At 37.4% G+C, this 22,121-nt stretch overlaps 1 protein-coding gene across 1 annotated transcript; it reads right to left on the minus strand.

The window, feature by feature from the left end:
• Positions 1–2,630: 2,630 nt before the first annotated feature.
• LOC111194935 (uncharacterized) lies at positions 2,631–6,563 on the minus strand. Its single transcript, XM_049465039.1, has 4 exons — positions 6,042–6,563; positions 3,822–4,900; positions 3,280–3,596; positions 2,631–3,146 (listed from the first exon to the last, which is right to left on the minus strand). Exons 1-4 carry the CDS (start codon positions 6,282–6,284, stop codon positions 2,791–2,793), a joined length of 1,995 nt encoding a protein of 664 aa, XP_049320996.1. The 5' UTR covers positions 6,285–6,563; the 3' UTR covers positions 2,631–2,790.
• Positions 6,564–22,121: the final 15,558 nt, after the last annotated feature.

A 22,121-nucleotide genomic window follows, 5' to 3' on the forward strand; every position in this document is an offset into this window, starting at 1 on the left:
GAGGTTGACCCTCATTTACAAAATTGCAGAGCCTTTATAACAACAAAGGGATTGAACACATTTAATTAATTTAGAAATAATAAGAAATAAAATAGTAAAAAAATAATAACAAAATAAAATAAGTACTCATTTTAAATCAACATTTAATAAAAATATATATGTAAAACAGAAAAGTTTGACACATAAAAGTAAAAAATGTATAAAATATAAATAAGTAAATAGATAATAGTAAAAGTAAAGTAAAATGTTAAAAATTATAAGTGATTAAATTAATAATAGAACTAAGAACAAGAATGAAAAATGAACATTAAAATTAAATAAAAAAATAAAAGTAATAATAAATGATATGACTGCTATATCTCTTCACACATCTGAAGATTAAAGGTTTTATCGGCCCATTGTTTCTTGAATATCAGGTATTGAATGCGACAGACGAGTGCCGGCCCGTTTCCTTACTCAGCGCTGAGGCGTACAGATTCCATACTTAAGAATTCTTTACCTGGAACGGGCGATTGATCCTCCTGTCAGCTCACTCCGTTCTTTTCTGCAGCACACACAAATTGTTAATGGTGGTCCTCTCGTCTCACGTCAAAGACAGAGGGCAGCCCCCGACCGCTGCTCTCTGTCTTCCGCAGATGTGAGGAGTCTTCCTCTGCGGGTTAACAGGGTTTAATTTAAATCCAAAAGTCCTGACAGCACATTTTCTGAGGCTTTGACCAGACTGTTCTGCATGGCTGTTCGGATCAAAGACTGGTTATCTCCTGTATTGAGCTGTTCTAACCCCTGTCCCGTCTCATTATGGACAGGGGGCAGCCAAAGTGCTGCTAAATGAGAGGTAGTGTTTAAGAGAGCGTCACGGAGAGACACTTACAGAGACGAGAGCGGAGGGTAGAGTATATGAACTGGTGCACGGATACAGATGTATGAAAAATGAGGACACCTGCCAACATGACCTGACCTGACTGTCTCAGCATGTTCAACCCAAGAGCAGACAGACAGGATGTTTAAAGACGTCTCCATCAATCCTACAGGTACAGTGGGGCTTAAAAGTTTGTGAATCCTTTAGAATTTTCTATATTTCTGCATAAATATCAATCAATCAATCAATCAACCTTTAATTTGAATCGGAAGTACATTGAGAGCAACCTTCATTTTCAATAAAGCCGAGCATTTACAAAAACAAGGATTGACACGACAAAGAAAATAAAAGCATTTTTTTAAATAGATAAAAAAGATAAAAATAGAATTAGAATTTACAAAATAATAACAATAAACTTGGTTTAATTGATAAGCGATTAAGATCAAAAGAATATAAGATTAATAGTTACAATTAAGCTAAGACTAACTTTTACATAACACATAAATATATAAATAAAAAAATAATAAATTAACTAAAAAATAAAATAAAAGCAATAATAATAAAAAAATAATAAATTAACTAAAAAATAAAATAAAAGCAATAATAATAAAAAGTAATAGTAATATTAATAAAAGAAAATCTAAATAAGATTAAAAGCAATAATACAAATCTATTAAAAAAAAGGAAAAAATAAAAAAGAAAATGAAGAACTAAGAGAAGAACTAAAATAAAAAAATAAAAGGTAAGAATGAATAATATTAAGTAAAACAGTTACAGGCTGTCCAAAAGTGGTTAGATATTAATAGTTTAAAATGATTTAGTGACACCAGTGAGCTTTAGTGAGTTTTAGAGTGTTCTGTAGTGAATAATTCCAGCTCACTGCTGCTGCTCTGTAGCTAAAAGCAGATTTTCCCAGTTCACTAAAAACTTTTGGAACCTGGCAGCTGATGACCTAAAACATCATTATATATATACACTAGTCCTAAAATTAGATAAAGAGAAGACAGTAAAACAAATAGAAAAAAATGTTTATGATTGGTAATTTATTTATATAGGAAAACGAGCAGCAAATGTATGTGAACCCCACTTTGCAGCAATAAATGCTATTGATTAGTCTTAAACAACAGCTTAAAGACATTTTATCCCATCCCTCCATACAGAACAGCTTCAACTCTGGGATGTTGTTGGATTTCCTCACATTAACTGCTCACTATAGATCCTTCTAAAACATTTCCATTGGATTAAGATCAGAACATTTATTTTCCATTCCTTTAAAGTTCTCTGACATAATTCAAAATTCAATGTTCCATCAATGAAGGCAAGCCATCCTGGCACAGATGCAGCAAAACAGGCCCAAACCATGATAATAGCACCACCATGTTTTACAGACGGGATAAGGTTCTTCTACTTTTACGGTTTTATTCTCAGACATCTACACAACATTCTTCCAACAGCTTTCTGGCTTGTGCATGTAATATTTAGCAAACTGCAGACAAGGGTGTCAAAAGTATTCACATTCATTACTTAAGTAGAAGTATAGATACTGGAATTTAAAAATACTTTTGTAGAAGTTGAAGTATCACCACAATTTTTTACTTAAGTAAAAGTATAAAAGTACTACTTTTAAAACTACTTAAAGTATAAAAGTAAAAGTAATGGAAGGGGAAAAATGACAGAAGCCTAAGCCGCATTACAGGGGCCTATGGTGCCTATGATGACTAGTTGACTATAAGTACTGAAATGGTGCTAAAAAAGTCAAACTTCAGAGGGATGTTATGGAAATCTTTTATTGCAGTGTGCATTAGCGTAACTTAGCTGCACGTCTCTGAGTACAGCAGATGTAAATCATCAACAAATGTAACCTGAAGATGTTAGAAAACAATCTCTACATCAGAAACTATCAGTGAAGCACAAAAAAACACAACAAAGTGTTACCAAAAATCTTTGTTTAGTCGCAGCAGCAGCTGGTTCTCAAAGTTCTTAGAGCTAGTGCATGCTCTTCTTGGTCTAAAGATCAGCCCTGCAACACTAAACAGTCTTTCACAGGCTGCTGAGGCAGGGAGTGCCGTATTAAGCTTAAGTGATAGATGGCACACAGCTGGGAAGGACTTTAGTACCTCTACTGTGTCTCCTGGGCAGCCCAGGTACGCATCCAATTGCTGGGTTGTTTCAAGAGGACGTGTCTTTTTCAAGGATGAAAAGAAGTCGTCTTCCTCAGATGACTGGGATCCCTCACTAATGTGATTCTCTGCTTGAGAGCCCAAGTGGCTTCTAATGTAGTCAATGCCTGTGGAATAAAAAAAGGAAAAGCGGGACAATTTATATTATATGACAGTATTGTGTGGGTAATTTCAAACTCACTTCATTGTGTCCACAGAAATTACACATATTAAAGTGAAGTTGAAAAGTGAGACACTTACCACATTTTAGGGTATTTTCGTCACTTGTCCAGCAGGTCTTAAACTTGGGAACAAGAATGGCTGCAGCGATGAGCTCTGGATCTGCAAGCATCTCTCTGAAGCGTTTTTCAAGGCCTGAAAGCAGTGCATCAATCAAAGGCTCACAGAACTTGGTGGTGAGGCGAAGTTGCTGGAGCTTGGTCTTTAGCAGAGTTATGGTGGGGATCAACCATCCCATCTGCACACTGGTTTCTCCCTGAAGAACATCAAGTGCCTTTGCAACTGGGCTCATTGTCTTCGCATATTCTGCAAGAAATGCAAGTTCCACTGGAGTAAACCTGTACAAAGCAGAAAAGAACACACAACATGGAAGATAAATATAAATAAAAAATACTGTGATCTAAGAATTTTGTAAATTATTTTTATGAATGCTAATAATAATTCATAGTCAATATGTGGACTGTATATTGGCATACATGTGTTCTACAGCATTTAAAGCATATAACTGCCTTAACTATCATTAATCACTTTGTTAACTGAAAGGCAGAAAAACACACACTTACTTAGGTGTATCTAGTTCATTGCAGACAGCTGCAAGGGCTCCATCACCTTGTTCTCTTGTTATTCTCACTATTCTTTCTACGGCTGAGAAGAGTGAATTCCATCTTGTAGCAACAGGTCTTATGAGTTGGAGTTTGCAGTGGTCTTCAATTACTTCAGATGCGGTGGTTGATCTTGAACTTTTGTTCCACAGGCTAGAGCATTTGGCAAATGTGGACCTTGACACACGCTTGTACAATGGGTTGACCTCTGCCTTTAAAGCATCAACTGTGGACACCAAATTTAAAAGGTGGCAAGCGCAGCGATGGTGCTTGGGTAGCTGGAATTCCAAGTAGTCATCTTCATCCAACAGGGCTCCGGCATCAACAAATTCAACACCCTCAAATCTTTCCTCCTCTTCATCGTAATCATCATTTTGGCCATCATCATCCTCTTCTCCATCACCCTCTCCTACAGATTCAGTATTGTTGTTCTCTTCAGTCTGCCCATAAACTCTGAAGGCTTTCAGGAAGTTTGATCCATTGTCAGTTGTAGTGCGAACAATCTTTTCTCTGATACTGAATTCTGTGTGAATATCATTTAGGACACCAGCCAGAGCAGAAAAAGTATGTGACCCTTTAAGTTGCTTGCATGCCAGGGCAGCACAGGATCTCTGCAAGGTTTTGGGGTCAAACCAGTGTGCAGTGACACCAATGAAACTGCGACGGTGTGCCGTCCAGCAGTCAGTTGTCGTTGCTATGAACTCAATTTCACTAAGGGCAGCTTTCAGTTTTCTTTTCATTTCAACTGAGGCTTTTGTGACTTTGTTCACAACAGTATTGCGTGTCATGACATTTGTATTTGGCTGAAGATGTTGCACTAGATCAATGAAGCCCTGTTGCTGAACAGTGTGTGGTGGGTGCAAGCCTTGGACAATGAATTTGAGGACTGCTTTATCCACACTTTCCTGGGACACTCTTCGAGTCTCCCACAGCTTGGTTTGTTTGGAGGGTGGGGCTAAAGAGCCTTCAGTGGATGATCTCCTTTTGAGAGATGCTGAAGTAAGTTGGATGTACCTATTTAGATGAGTGGGGTGTATCTTCTGTGAAGAAAATAAATGCACAGACATTCATATTATTTCTCTCAAACCACAAGCTTAGACTTTACTATTTACCTGTATACACTGTCACACACAGACAGTATCATACCTGTCCTTACTACATGCTTTACTAACCAGATGTAGACTGTAGCTTTGCACAATGAACTTACAAATATTGTATATAGCAATACTATACAGTACCAGCCAAGGTTTGGATACAATTAAATAAAAAAAACTACATTTGTTGCAGATTAATACTGAAGCCATCCAATTTATGGCATATAAACTTATGCAGTAAACAAAACAAAAAAATTGTTACAGAATACATTTTATAAAGTAGAAGGTTTTGCTTTGATCCCAGTGTTGCCTACTCTAAACGTTTTCTTAGCTAGCCTAGAACCTAGAATGGTTCTGTAAGTATGTCCCAAACGCACACCTAGCTAAAAGTGTTTAATACAGGTCCAGAAATAAAAAAAATCCATCCAAGGATTAGGCTCCAGAGCCAGCCAGGCGATTGGAGCAAAATCCTGGGATGGATTTTTACTTTTTCTTGACCTAGATTACCCACCTCTACACCTAAACTCAAATGAACTTGCAACACTGAATCATATCTAGATGGGATTAGTTTCTCAGAGGGTCCTGGGGTAATTTTCTCTTTTATGGGGGGTCCTCTGTGATTTTATTTCATGGATGTGTTTTTCTCAGATGTCCTCAGAGAAAATTACAGGCTGAATTAATCACTGTTTTTCGTAAAACTCTGTGGAACACCTCACGTTTAATAAAATAGCTATTTGTCCACTCACTGCCACGGACCGTAATTACACTTTGGGCGCGCGTTTCCACGGAGATACACGTAAACAAATCTCCGAGTGGAAAACGGAGGGGCTAAAACTCACTGTTTCTCCTGTTTTTTTTTCAATTGTAGTCCATGTTTGAGAGTTTTATCACCGAGTAGAAGTGTGAAACTTTTCTTTCACAGACGTCCCCCTGAGAAACTAATCCCGTTCGAAAAGGGTTTAATAGCCTAGACTTAGCAAGCAAACCTTGGCATGTATTTGGCATGTACCAAGCCATAGAACCATTGCAAATTCACCATTAGTGCATCAGTAGGTTAATACAATATATTGTAGTAATATCAGCTTACCTCAATATGCTTTTTCAGATTAGATGGAGAATTCTTGAAAGCCAGTAGTTCGTGGTGCTTGGGTGTGCAGAGCTTGCAGCGCATTCGAAAAGAGTTATTTTTGCTTCCAATCATTCCAAAAAATTCTTCCAGGTATGGCCAGGGATGTGGGTTTGGCTGGTCTTCCGCAGAGCTACTAGCTGCAGCTGGAGATGATGCATAATTAGGGACTTTCTCGCTGGTGTTCAGTTTAGAGTGAGACATCTCCTTGAGTCTCTTCTATAGGCTAGGCTACACTCCTCTGTTGAGTTCTTGTGGAGTTTGACGTGACGTGCAAATAAAAACCAATAGACGATCTTTTATGTTTATACTTGTTATCCAATCACAAGCTTTCCTGATGGCGCGATTTGTGTTTTTTTTTATGTTGACCAGCCGGGCCAAATCAAGCCGAAATAAAGAGTAACGAGGCTATTTTTAAAATTTTAAGAAGTAGAAAGTACCGATAACTCTGTAAAAAAGTAAGGAGTAAAAGTAAAAAGTAATCTGAAAAATAATTACTCCACTAAAGTAGAAATACCCAAAATTTCTACTTAAGTAAGGTAACGAAGTATTTCTACTTCGTTACTTGACACCTCTGACTGCAGATGAGCAGCAAGGTCCTCTTTGGAATGCAGTGGCTTTCTCCTTGCACATCATTGTTGTTGTTCAGTGTGAGAGAGGCTTCAATTGCTTGAAAGTTACCCCAGGATTGGAGGAGTCTAAACTCTTTAGAGATGGTTTTGCAACCTTTTCCAGCCTGATGAGAATCAACAAGTCTTTTTCTGAGCTCCTCAGAAATCTCCTTTTTTGTGCCATGATACACTTCCACAGGCATGTTATAAAAAGCAGACTTAATAGATCCCTGATCGTTCAACAAAACAGGCTCCGCCCACTCATATCTGAGTCAATATCATCCCATTGATTGAAAACATCTCATCTCTAAACGACTCTATTTTTATGTTCAAACTAACTTCTAATCCACGAGTTTTACATACTTTGATGATGTTTTAGGTCATATTTATGCAGAAATTGAGTTGGAGTGGTGATCATCCAACATCCTGACCTCACTAATGCGACTCTTGTGACTGAATGCATTAAAATCCTCACAGTAATGCTCTAAAATCTAGCAGAACGCCTTTACTGGATAATAGAGGCTCTCTAGATACTCCATTGTAACCTCTGAAGACACTACAGTATTTACTTGAAATATCATAGCTGCTGACATAGCAACATTTAAGCAATTCCAAAGCAACCACCTGGCAACACCATAGCATCCACGTATAGCAAACAAATGAGGCACTGTAGAAATGACTGGGAACACAATACATTCCAGCAGTCATAGCAACCAACTAGTAACACACTAGGAACCCCAAAGCAACTCCATTGCAAACATCCAGCTAGACCATAGCAACCATCCTAAAAACCAAAAGCTACTTTTTTTAAATACCTGTAATTTCAGAAGAAACATGTGTCCATAGGTAGCTGCACTGTTAAAATATCAGTCTGCCAAAGCCAGATGCACCTGACTCTTAAAGCTAATGGCAAAAGACAAGCTAATGGATAAATTTGTACTTTTCCCATCTTTACAAGCTGAGTGGTGTGATGTGCAGGTTGACAGCATACCTATAGATCGATAAAATAGGGACCAAATAGTGGTTGCTAGGTGGTTGCTATGGTGTCGCTAAGTGGCTCTAGCACCTTTAATCAAGGCTAAAACAGCTAGTTTTGGCTTTTTCCATCCATGATCAACTTTTACTGTCAAAAAACTCTTAGAAAGAATCAACCCACAGGAATGAAACTTGGAGTGAGTGATGGATCTCCAGTGATGGGTCACGCTTTGGACGGATTACAAATCTGTGTGCGATGGCATCGTGTTTAGTACAAAGATCAATGATTTGTTGTCCTGAAAGACGTGTTTTTTTATTTTTTTCAACAGGACAGTATTTGTACACATCCTGTTGCCATTTTAGGAGCTTTCCTTAAAGACACAGATACTCCGCCATGACCAGCTGCATCACCAGACCTATCGTGAATTAGAAAATGTGTGAAATAGTTGGATGGGAGCACGTCAACTCTCTTATACTCCACAGCAAAATCAGCAGGAATTTGTGTGAGAATATTCAACACAATTAGGAACCTCTACAACCTCAATGCCGAGACATGTGGTATGTTGCAGCGCTACACATGCGTTACACACTATTTCTGCATGTGTAGCTCAATAAATATCACCACAAGGTGATCAAATCATTGCAGATATTTTGGCAATCATTGCTTTAATGCTAGGTATAGTATATTTTATATTATAGATATAGTATATTAGTAATGAACTATTGTTTGTTTTTGTCTTTGACTATAAAAATACACACACTTATAAAATGTACACCTCTAACTGTCCGGTCGCTAGGCTGAGCTGAGACTGTGGACGGGCTGTGGGGTTAATTGTGCTGGGCAGTGTGGGGTGGGCGGGGTTTGGAGGGGTGGGTTTGAGGGTGCAGTGCAGAGGTTAGAGGCCACATGGTGAGCGGGTTCGTTTAAAGACCAAGACTGACCAGCTGTGTTTATCACTCCTCTCTGCACCTGCGGAGGTCAAACACACACACACACACACACGCACACACACACACACATACATGCCTACACACAAGCACAATGGCAAACTGAATTAGTCGTGAATGGGGCAAAAATGTCACCTCATAATTGAAAGAACAAATCCTGCTGATGCTCAAATGACAAATTTAAGTAGGGATTTAAGCAACTACGTGATCAAAGTACTTGTAATTAATGTTTTTTAACTATAAGAACATGATAGATACTATTTGGTTGAATGAATAGTTACGCAATTAATACAGATAGATAGATAGATAGATAGATAGATAGATAGATAGATAGATAGATAGATAGATAGATAGATAGATAGATAGATAGATAGATAGATAGATAGATAGATAGATAGATAGATACTTTATTTATCCCAAATAAAATTTAGGAATTGACTTAACATGTAACTACACAGTTATTACAGACTGATTGATTTTAGGTCACTTGAAAGTATTTCTATTGGTGCATTTGCCATTATTTCTGTGCAGAATGTAAAAAACATTGTCTGAATGTTTACTATAAATGTAACGGTAAAAAGCTGATGGTTGAGAATAAAAGCTATTGCTTGAACTCATTAAATATCAAACTAATGATAGAAACGAGTCCAGCAAATACACAATTAAAGTATTTGTAATTTAAGTTTTACTATAAGAACATTTTACTGTTATATACTCCCAATGAGTATCAAATTACCGACATTTTATTTCTCCATTTTCAAGTTACCAGGTTTTCTTTTTTTTGGTTAATTTGCACAGGGAAATTCAGAGTGCTCTACAGATGGAAGGAAATACAGTAAAATAAGAGAGGTTTAAGTGAAATCAATGAAAAACAATAAAATAAAAACAGTTTAAAAACTAGGAAAGAAATAAAAAAATGTGCAAATAATAAAATTTAGTAAATGTAAACTAGAGTCACGTGGGCCAAACCAAGGACAGACAAACGCAGATTCCAATCAAACAATTTATTAACATAGAGGAAAGGCGATAACAAACGACATACCAGAGTGAGCAGGCACAAGGGTCATAAATGGTAAACCCAAAAGGCAGAGGGAAAGGCAAAAGAGGGTAGTCTAAATATAAAAATAAGATCGGCAACAGTAAACAAGAAACAGGAAGGGCAAAGCAAATAATAGTCAAAAAATACAAAAAAGAGTCGGTGATATGGAAAAATAATCAAAAGAAATGCTAGTAAGCTAGATTCAATATCTGCGAGGGAAACAAGGGGTATTTATACAAGGTAGTTCAGGTGAAAGCAATCAGAAGCTCGGCGAGCGTGAATGCTGTAGCGTCAGGTGATCAGGGAAGTCTTGTGGTGTATGACTTGGCATATTTATTTAACCCTGTTCTACAGTAAATCATACCTATAGAGTTAAATCCATTCACGTTAAAAGCTCATATTGAAGTTCTTTATTTAAAAGTAGATTATGTAAAAGTTTTATTGTATTTAAAGCTAAAAAATCTGACCACTATTGATACTGTAGATATTCATGGTGTCATTATTGGCCGTCATGAGTGGACACAGCAACCTTTATAAAGTACAAATATTTGGTCCCACTTTATTATAAGTCTCTAATAACTGTGTAGTAACACAATGACAATCCATATAATAAGTGTGTAATTACTAGTGAAATATTAATTGTTACAGATTTATTACAGTTGTTAAGGTTATGTAATTGCATTAAAAAATGTGTAAAAGACAATTTTGACTTGTATGTTGTAGGGGGGAGTCTGTAAATGTTCACGTGTGTGTGTGGAACGAGTGTGTATAAATTTGCATTTCTCCAACTGCTCTTGTCGGCTATGTCATTTGTCATATTTCATTATGAAAAGATGGACAAACTATTCTGTTATGTCTAACTGACCTTTATCATGTGTAATTATATAACCTGTACAACTTTATTTAATCTGTAACAAACTTTACTTCACCAGTAGTTACACTGTTATTACACGGATTGTTGATGTGTAATGTGTAACTACACAGTTATTACTAACATTTATTATATTACTATTAGTCGATTTGCCATGATATTTGTGCAGAGTGTAAAGAACATGGTCTAGATGTTTATTTGACATGGTTTAAAATATAATGTTTTGCATAAAGACAGCTAATGTTACAATCAAAATGGTTCCAACTGATCTGAAAATGGTCTCACAAGTAAGTTCTTCTGTGTAATTGTTCAACCACTGTTTTGGTAGCACTGGTACATTATTTTTAAGAATGTATTGATTGAAACAATCCATTAAAACAAGCAATACAAGTATATATAATAAGTATATTGAACTGATTTGCGATAAAAACACACACTGGAAGCAAATAAAAATTGGTGAGAAAATGAATGAAGACTTATTGTTCCAAAAGCAGTTGCCAACTGGAAAACCTGTTATTAAACTGTTATTAATTCTATACTTTTAATATTTTCCTCATTGATTTGACCATTATTATTACTTTTTTTTTGTAAATAAGTAACTTTAACTGATCTTTAAAAATTTAGAATTTTAGACTGATCTAGTGATGATCTGTCCAGGCTGTACAGTGATGAATCTGCAGTGTGTGAGGAGAACATTAGTCTTAGTGCCACTCCAGGTCTTTTTTTATTTATTTCGGAGGCAGACTTTGCTAACTCTTGATTAAAACGTTGACGTTTTGTTCAGAATTAACCCGATTAAAGTAACTGAATGTAAAAAGTCCAGAGCTCAGCGTTTCTCGTGATCAGAGCAGATGGATTAAGAAAGAAGGCGTTGAAATTGAGCCCACCTCTCCCTCTCTCCTCTCGCCTGCTAATTGTGCTATTTAACTCCGCCGCGGCCACTCGCTGTTTAGCCTGGCTAATGATGATGCACATTCTCCACCGTCCCCCTGATAATTAAAAAACCCTCAACCTCTCCCCCGGCGGCGGCAGAACCGGCCGCCATTGACAGATTCACACGCTCAAAAAATATCGAGCTGTCTGTTCTCAGGACTGACCTAATCACTTGTGGCAGAGTTTGCCAGGGAAATCACTTTATTTGAGCATCTTCTTTGTCATGAGTTATCGACTGCAGCTCGTGGCACTGCCTGGATGGGCTTGGATTTAAAGGTGTCTCACTGCCTGGTGAAAACGCTATTCTTGCATTTATTCATTCTGGCTGCTCTACTTTTGATAGGTCTTGGTCATTGTTAGAATCAGAAGTTCAGTAATAATATAAGTGCCATGGCTGGAAGTGCGTGATCTGTATTGAGGAGCCTAAATTCTTAAAAAAAATGATATTCCAATGGTTCTTTAAGCAGTGCCACAGAAGAACCACATCAAGTGAAACCTCATTAGACCTGTAAGGGTCTTCTTATAGGTTGATAAAATATATGGTTCTTCAGAGTTTTCATTTTCAGTGCCAGTAAGGTTCAGATGTTGTCCTGTTGGCCATTTAAAGCAACAAAATAAAACATCAGTGGTTTCAGGCTTAGATTAATTCTTCTGTTGATTATTATAAAGACTCATTTGAATCATCTTTATTTTTAGGAGTAAGGACATCTTAACTTTAGCGGCAAACTAGAATTATAATTAGAGCAGCATTGTGAGTACCTAACACTGTCCAAAAGCACACCTCATTTAATTAGGGTACTGTCCAATCCTGAGCTTTGTCCAGTTATTGTCCCACTACATTCTCACTACAATGGAGAAATAAAACATTCTAAAGAACACAGAAATACAGAATCAGCCATAAATAGCCTTAAAATGACTGACGTGACGTAATTATTTCAGTATTAAGATCTGTATAAGGCATAGTAAACACACCAAGGACACATTTAAAACAGATTTAACAGGTCCGAACACTCAAACCACTTCAGGATTCAGTGTCTGCAAAGTGCTGCAGGGAGACGCGGAGACGGACACAATTGCAAATAATAAAGTAAGAAAACAAATAAACAAACAATAAACCAAATCTGAAAAAACAAAGAAATCCGGAGTACACTATAGAATAAGAAAACAAAAAAACACACAAGAACCAACAACTGAACACAGACACAGAAGGGCTATGTATACACAGAAGGAGACAGGAAACATCTGGGAACAGGTAACGAGGCGGCGGAGTTACAGATAGTAGCTAGGGGAACACAGGGCTTGGGCGGGGATGCGGAGCAACACACAGAGCCATGTAAATGGCAAACAGGATGGCAGGAAAAATGCAGAGACAGACAGGAGAGACACACTCAAACCACTTTAGGTTGTTTTTTGAGTTGCGTTTAAAACAAACATAAATTCCATCACTCAAATCACTTTAAGGGATGTTCTGAGCATTTAAACCCAATAGAAATATGTTTACTGAAACCCCTTTAGAAGGTGATCTGAGGCACATAAATTGCAAAAAAAAATGTATTACCTAAACCACTTTAAGAGGTGATCTCAGATGTTTTTTTTTAAACAGGTACAAATCCAACCAATTAAAGCACTTTAAAATGTGGTCTGAGATGCATTTAAATCTAATTCAATTAAGATCAAACACTTTAGAAAATGGTCTAAAATGCATTTGAGCAACATATACAAATCTGATCACCTGGAGGTGATTTTAAGCAGATACAAATCCGACCACTCAAACCTCTTCAGGAGGTGATATAAGACGCCTTTAAATCAGATACAAATTCCATCACTTAAACCAGATGCTTTTAGTAGTGTAAACCTACACCGGGGGGTGTTATGTTATGGCTGATCAGCTTGACATCTGTATCAGTTCACCATAATAAAGCACTTGCTGTAATAACATTAAACAACTTGAGTCTGTTCATAAGATTAAAAAATTGTATAAATGGTGGTGAAGTTCTTTTTGGATCTTCGTCTTTCTTGAGGTCTGTCATCTTGCTGGCAGAAAACAAGAGATTCTCTTTCTTTGTTCCTCTCTCTCTCTCTCTCTCTCTCTCTCTCTTCTCGCTCTGCATTGCTATTCCGCACACACCTCTTGCAGACTAAGTGACATCAAGCCTCGTTATTGTCATCACATGCCACATTTGTAACCTGTTAAGGAGCAAATTGTGATAAAATGGGCCGATCGGCTCTCTCCACGGTGCGCTTAAACAATCTGGACTCCACCTTACACACACACACACACACACACACACACACACACGCTCATGCTCACACACACACATGCTCTCAAAGTGCCCCTATTTAAGGCGTCTTCTCCAGCCTTTCTGTCCCTAGATCATCTTAAATCTTTTGGCGTAAAAAAATACAAGGTGAAAGTGATCTAGTGCACAGTCCACTGGGAGACCGCCGTTACTATGGCACTGTATCTCTCTGTGATGCTGAAGAGCCCCATGGACTCCTATATCAAATGGGTAGAGAGGGTAGAACCTACATTTTCTATAAATAGCAGCTTCAATGCAATCTTCCACAATTTATGTGAGAGATCTATTGTTGAAAACACCCAAAAAACACAGGGTACTTAGGGTTTTAGGGGGTTTTAGGGTATTAAGCAGATGCCCATATCCAGAGCGACTTACAAATGGACTTTGTTGATTACTTTACTTTACAGTTGCGAGAAAAAGTATGTGAACCCTTTGGAATTACTTTGATTTCTGCATAAATTGGTCATTAAATGTGTTCTGATCTTCATCTAAGTCACAACAATAGACAAACACAGTCTGCTTAAACTAATACCACACAAACATCATCATAAAACTATTGCATGGTTTTATTGTACACAACATGCTAACATTCACATTGAGGGGGAAAAATATGTAAACCTTTGGATTTAATAACTGGTTTATCCTCCTTTGGCAGCTATAACTGCAATTTTGGTTTCATCTGTGCACAGTATATTTAGCCAGTACTGCTGTGCAACATCCAGGTGCTCTTTTGCAAACTTGCAACAATGTTTTTTTGGACAGCAGTGGCTTTCCTAGTGGTGTCCTCCCATGATCTCCATTCTTGTTTAATGTAGATTTGTCAACAAAAATATTAGCATGTCCCAAGTCTTTATCTGACACTCTAGGATTCTTCCTCACCTCATTGATCATTCTGCGCTGTGCTCTTGCAGTCATCTTTACAGGACAACCATGCCTAGAGAGAGCAGCAACAGTGCTGAACTTTCTCCATTTGTAGACTGTCTGTGTTACCGTGGACACATGAAGATCAAGGCTTTTAGAGATACTTTTGTAACCCTTTCCAGCTTCATGCAAGGCAACAGGAAGCAAGTGCAGGAGAAAACACAGCAAAGGGGTCACATGACTGAACTTCGTAATCTGAAGACTTTGTGCTGCAGAATTCTGGATCAGTTGCAGGAGTCTGGTGGCTTGCAGTGGACGACCAGCTAGATGGAACTACAGTAAATACATTTTAAAAAATAACTGGCATGAAATGTAGAAATGGATGTATAGCATATTATATATTTTTCCCCTTTTATTTCTTAAATACAGGGTTCATACACTTTTAACCAAGTATTAATGGTTAATAAACCCACACCTCACCTGATTTTTACTGTTGTTACTCTCTAAATACAAAATACTTACTCAGTAAATACTCTGAAACAACAGGGAGCAGGCTGTATTATGTGGTGTACAGAGTTTTTCCATTCTTACTCTGTAAGTACACAGTACTTACCCTCTAAAACACAGGCTGTATTATAAAGAAGAAATTTTCTTCTCCTGTAAAGTTGTAATGTTTAGAAGATCCACAGCAAAAGCAACAGTATTGTTTTTACAGAATCTTTTATATATGATTTATGAATTATATAAATGGAGTGTGAGGAGAATAATATAATCCTGTGTGTGTAAAGTCAGACTGGGTTTAATAGGAGTGAGAGTGTTATAGAACAGAGGAGTGACCCAACGGAGAGCTGCTCTCCACTGTTTCACTCAGTAATCCTCTGAGGATTCACATCAACACACTGCAGAAAGTTGTTTTGTCTTTTTGTCATTAGGAAGTTCTTTTCTTTTTCTGTCTAATCTCTCTCTCTCTCTCTCTCTCTCTCTCTCTCTCTCTCTCTCTCGCTGTCAGCATCATCACACCACACACTGCACCTGCTCTCTCATTCCTAATTGGACTTGTTTAATTAATTATATTCAGCAGCACAGCATCCTCCCTCTATCACTGTCTTTTTCTTTTGGTTTCTTCTTATTTTGTAATGTGTTATTATTCATGTTTTACCTAATAGAGGAAATGGAAGAAGATCTGAGTTTTTAACTGTAATCAAACGATCTGTAATTTTTAAGTATTTTGAGACAAATCTGTAATGTTATATTTAGCATGGAATTTTCATGTAAAGTACAGGGTGGCTGGTTTTTCCAAATGCAAGGAGCCTTAAAAATATGGAAATGCTTATATGTCAACATCAAAATATACCAAAATATAATCTCTCTCTGTCCAGAGACACAGAAGACAGATGTAGAAGAAGGTAGACTGCATCTAAGCTTGTGTTCCCATTGGTTAGGTCTTCAGAAGCTGAACTGAAAACCTTAAATATTAGATAAATGAACTGGGTCAGCTAAAAGATACAAAAACATACCTGCATGGCAGCCACCTTAAATGCCAGCATCTTACAGGGGACATATTATGCAAAACTTGCCTTTTGCACTCTTTTGTATATCCACCTGGGTCACTCCAAACATGAAGAAATCCCTCTATCTGTTTTCTGTGAATCATCTGAAAGAGTTTGGATACTACTCCCTCATTGTGACGTCACAATAAGAAAACCTGCAACAAAAAACACCCTGGCTCCCCCCTCACTTGTCAACTCCCACCAGAGCCCCCAATCTGCTAGTTTTATGAGCATCATGCATCAAATTTTGTTTAAAAATATATAATTTGCCCCCTTTAAACCTTGGAATTTCAGATTTGTTTTTGTTCCCATTGGTTAGGCCTTCAGGAGCCTAACTGAAAACCTTACAGATTAGATAAATGACTTAGAATAAAATCTTTTTAAAAAATTACATTGACATACAGTATGATTTTTTTTTTACATTAAAAGTTTCCTGTTCCTTTGATGAATATATGGATGTTTAATATAAGATAATTACTGTCAATGCTGGTCCTACTTGCTCCAAATAAGCCACAACACTGGCAGACAAGTGAAGAATCAATTCTTAAAGATGATGGAGCTTTCTTACACCTTGCACAAGGAGCGTCACGATGTCCATTGCTATCTTATACCCCGTCAACCATCTATTTTCATGCCCTGTATCTGCATCATTTAAATAGCATCGGTGCTTGTGATTATATCTACGCTGATGGGTGTGCTGAGCTGGAAATGAGGTGTGTTCAGGTACATTTTTGGAGTATTGCTATCTTGGCAACAAAAACACAGGTGCACCACTGACTGAATAGACCCAGTCAGATGTTCTTTGCTTACGATCAGATCAGGCCCAAAACACAACCATGATTAATTAAGAGAATTAGTACACTGTGTCTTTTGCACATGTTGAAGCTGCGCAAAGGTGTACTTTTCCCGTCATTACGATAGCAAAGACACATTTACATGCTGTAAATAAAGCTGTGAAATTCCATCAAATGCATTGATAACACGCCTATAGATAACAAAAAAAGGGGCCAAAAATGTTTTAATCGTGTTTGTATTGTAAAGTGTTATATGCTGGGGCACTGTGACAAGAATCAAAGTATAGTAGTTGGACAACTGGGTCAGTCGTGTCTTGTGAGATCTTGTGAGGTGGTCCCGGATTGCAGTGGGCGGATTCTACCAAAAGTGTTCCACGAAGGACAACGGGTAATCCGATGACAGGGTCAACGATGCGCCTCAGTGATGGTCCCACCCCCCAGAACAGCCGCTGTAGCACAAACTACTGTGGGCTGAATATGTGAGCTAAATATCTGGTTGAGTTCATCCCTCACTGGATCAAAACTGTTTTTGTATCACAGTGGGGGCGTACATAATATAAGGCAGGTGATTTTAATGTTCTAACAGAAATGTCCTAAAAATTAAACTTAAACTTCAGTGGCAAGAAAAAGCATGTGAACTCTTTGGATATTGTTATAGTGTATCAGATCTCAGACGAATGCAGATGTGTAAAACAACATTTAACGGATAAAAGAGCAATCAAATAACAGTCCAAGGATCAAAACACACTTAATACAGGGCAGGCAAAAATCAGAGTCGGGGTACATGTAAAAATAGTAATACATGGGAAAACAAACCAGAGAAAAATAAACCAGAAACGCATTGTAAAGTAGGATTAATGAACAATACTCAGCAAAAAAGAAAAGTTTTGAACTGGCTTATATACTTGGGCAAACAGGTGTTAGCAATCAGGAGAATTACTTCCTGAAGGCGTCACATGATCGCCAGAGTCTCTGAGTGGTGTGTTGTGGGTAGTGTAGTCTTGTGATGCTGAATCGCAGATAGAGCTGATTGTGGGGGAAAGGAGAGCGCTGACAGCACGAGGCATGACAGATAAATCTGTTACAAAACCTGATCTTATTTCCATCCAAGCCAAAGGTATTAACAAATACAATGTGCCTGAAATAACAAGATAAAGTACATGACATTCGACACTAAAAGTGGTAGAGGAGTAAAGAATTAAGTAAACCCTTGGAATTAATATCTGTGTGTAAACCTATTTTATTATTTAAAAAAAAATCAAATATATATTAAAAACATCTTGGCTGGATTTTCTCATTCAGCTTTATGAGTCACCTGGAATTCAGGCTTTCAGTTAACAGCTGTACTAAACTTAGTTTGAGAGCATCAGTTGAAACGTTGTGAAGAGGTTGAGTTGGTATACAGTGAATAGCTGCATTTGAGTAATGTTATAATCCAGATTATACTTACAAGAACTACTCAACTAAGTAAAGAAAAAAAATACTTTAAGAAGTAAAGGTCAGTCAATCCAAAAAAAGTCAGTAACTTTGAAATTGTTCTCAAGGACATCAAACGATATGATGAAACTGGCTCTCATCAGGACCACCCCAGGAGGGGAAGACCAAGAGTTGCACAGGATAGGATAAATTCATCAGAGATTCCAGCCTCAGAAACCCAAAGTTAACAAGCACAACAGTATACCGAGGATTTTAGTTTGTGTAACAGTTTATGGTTTTGTTGAAGTTAATATATGATTCATTATGTGTTCTTTCATGGAATGGATGACTTGAGTATTTATTTATAATATAGGAAGTAGTAAAGCTGAGTATAACGAAAGTTACCCACCACTACCAATCTGATTCAACATCTGATCTCAAAATCACTAAAACATTAAAACTGTTAAAACATGAACACGGTGTAAAATAAAAAAAAAAAGAGTTACTGCAAATAGAACACTGTTTCATTCCTTCATCCAACCGCTTTTAGAAATTATATAGTGAAGAAATGTAAAATGCTGATTAAAAATGCAGAAAGTTGAGGACATTATGTTGATTCAACATTAAAATTTCAGTTAGCACAAACATTGAATATTAAATGTTAATTCAATGTTGTTTCAACATTGAAACAGCAACAGCCATTACTTTAGTCATATTTCAACCACATTTCAACACTGAAGGTCGGTTGTGTGCAAGCTGAGATAATTTATTTGAAGTTATTCATTTTGAAGCGTTTTAATTGGTTTATTCATTGTGATATTTTGATGTCAAAAAGTGCAATGATTAATAAGGTATTTCATTACTCAAATGGCATTATACCCAGCTGGCACACAACTCACCTTCATCGTTGAAATGCGGTTGAAATTTGACTAAAATAATGTCAGTTGTTGTTGATAAGTTGTGCTAACGGTCAAGAATTTTTTTTTTTTTAATTAGCATTTTACATTCCATCTCCATATAATGGATGGAGGAATGAAAAAGTGTTTTACTTCTATTTGCAGTAACTGCTTTTTAATTTAACACCATGTTCATGTTCTAATAGTTTTACTGTTTTAGTGTTTTTGAGATCAGATTGGTAGTGGTGGGTAATTTTCATTATCCTCAGCTTTACTACAGTGATGTAAGTTTATGGTTAACACTCTGTTAATCATAGAAATAGAAAAATTTAGTGAGCTATGGTTTCTTAGAGGTTGAACGTATGATGTTGAAACAATGCTATATCAGTGCTATATCAACGTTGATTTACTTTTTTAAAATCAACACCAAATCTAACATTGATTCAACCATAACACTAACATTGATCAACATTGATTCAAAGTTGATTCAAAGTTTATTCAACATTGAAATGCCAGATGGGTAGATGCTCAACAAACATTCAACTAACAGTCAAATTAATATTTAATAAATGATTCTCTTTGGAGTTTAACTCTAAACCTAACCCTAAACTTAACTCTAAACCTAACCTAAACCTTAATTGAACTGTAAAACCTCAACCTACCCTAAAATTAAAAAATTAAAGTTAAATCTTACTTTAAACCTAACAAAGGTTTAAAGGTTAAGGTTATGGTATAGGGTTAATGTTGGGTGCAGAATAATTATCAATAAAAAAATCATTAACAATTAACTTTCAAAGTTCAGTTGCATTTAATGGACATTTACTTGAATGTTACTTGAGCATCTGCTGGGCATCAACAACAGACAGTCTGAGTAAAGAGTCACCCCTGATTTTAGCGTGAGGGAGATGATATGTTATATTGAGCCGTGTCTTGACGTGTTATAAGAACAGCGCGTGTGTTTGTGTTGGTGGGAGGATGTACGTATGTGGCCTTGGGTTGCGGCCCCGTCCTCTCCTCCAGGTAAGGGAATACCTGCCTGGATCTCCTGTCTCCCAGCTGCCAGCCCCCGATCGGCCCGCAGTGTCGATTGCCATGAAGAGAAAAGAACTTATGAAATATTCACCTGCTGATCAACTCCAGCACAATGGCTGGGAGCTACAGTAACTTTTGGCAGCTCTGCTGGGGTGCAGCTGGATTGTGTTTCTGCATGCTGGCGTCGACCATATGGAGGGAGTGTACACACACCGCCGTGACCTGGAACATGACCCTGCTTAAGGTCATGCTTCTGGAGCGCTGCCCAAATTGAATCAGAATCGAGGGAGGGATTGATGGCGATGTGGGATTCAAAGCTGGGGTGAGATGTTGGGCTAATCCAGGTTTGAAATGCTGTAAAACAATTGACTGCAGCTGTTTATAGTATTTGATTATTCATCTTTATTATTCATCTTCTGTTGTGATTAATTTATTTTGTTTTGGTCAAGTTACACCCTATGAAACCTTGAGTTTAATTTAAATGTCTGTCCATCATGTGACTTACTGAACAATATTAAAAGATGGAGATTATAATACTGAAGTAAATATTATAAATAAACTAGTAAAGTCACTTGAAAAAAAACAGAAAAATATATGTTTTTCTTCACTTTGAGAGTAAGCTTATTTAAATGTAAATACAAGAATTGGTGATATATTTGCAGAGTTTAATTATATTTATATACTGTATAAGTGGTGTCAATTGTAAATGAATGCCTGTATTAATCCAAACAAAATTCTGTTATTTATTATGACTAAAATCACAATAAAAAAATAAATAAATGATAGTACTTTTTGTATATATTGGCATATTAGAACCTTTTTTAAAATTGTATTATAATCCATTATCTTAGGGTACTTTTTATTAAATGAGAATAAATGAATATGCTAAGTTAAAAAAAACAATGTAGCTAATTAATATGCTATTAATATGCTAAGTCACAAAACATTAGTGTAGCTACATATTCCACATTTAAGAAAGAAAAGAGGAAGATCAAATTTCAGCATAAATAAAAAGATATTCTAGAGGGTAGCGATGCTGTTCACGTCGTTATATAAATGTCAGGTTTGGGGTGCTGGGAGGACGCGGAGGCGGACGCAAATGCAAACAAAAAAAGGATTTATTACACGAAAACAAATACAAAATACACTGGGATTGACTGAAAACAGGACTGGGGAAACTCGGGAAAACATGGAGTACTGACAGACGATAAACGTACAAGGATCGACACCGGGGAAATGGAACACGGACCTTAAATAGAGGTGCACACACACAGGAAACATGAAACACCTGGGACGAAGGGGCGGAGCTACAAATGAACACAGGTGAGTGGAAAAACACTGGGAAAGAAACACAGACCTGAGAATAACACAGACATGGGAACCAGACAGACAAAAGACCTGACATAACCCCCCCTTTAACGCGCAACTCCCGGGGCGCGTAAAAACAGATCCCCAGGAGCCGGGCAAGAGGGGGTGGAAAACACAACAGGAGACCAAACAAGACTAAGACTGAACACAGACGAGAGGAGACTGGCCAAAGGACGGGACAGGAAACTGAAACACAGACTGGACACTAGACAACAAAGGGGACTGGATATTGGGCTGGACAGGGGATGGGAAACGAGACTGAACAGGGGACTGGACAGTGGGCCTAAACGGAGACTGGACATTGGGCTGGACAGGGGATACATACTGGGACTGGAGCGGAGACCGGGGAGGTGGGAAAAACAGAGACCGGACAGGGGACGAGAACTGAGACTGGACAGGGGACGGAGACTGGACGAAAGACTGGACAGGGGGCTGAGACTGGACAGG

The sequence above is a fragment of the Astyanax mexicanus genome, chromosome 15 (genome assembly GCF_023375975.1).
Source record: "Astyanax mexicanus isolate ESR-SI-001 chromosome 15, AstMex3_surface, whole genome shotgun sequence".
Taxonomy (NCBI): Eukaryota; Metazoa; Chordata; class Actinopteri; order Characiformes; family Acestrorhamphidae; genus Astyanax; species Astyanax mexicanus.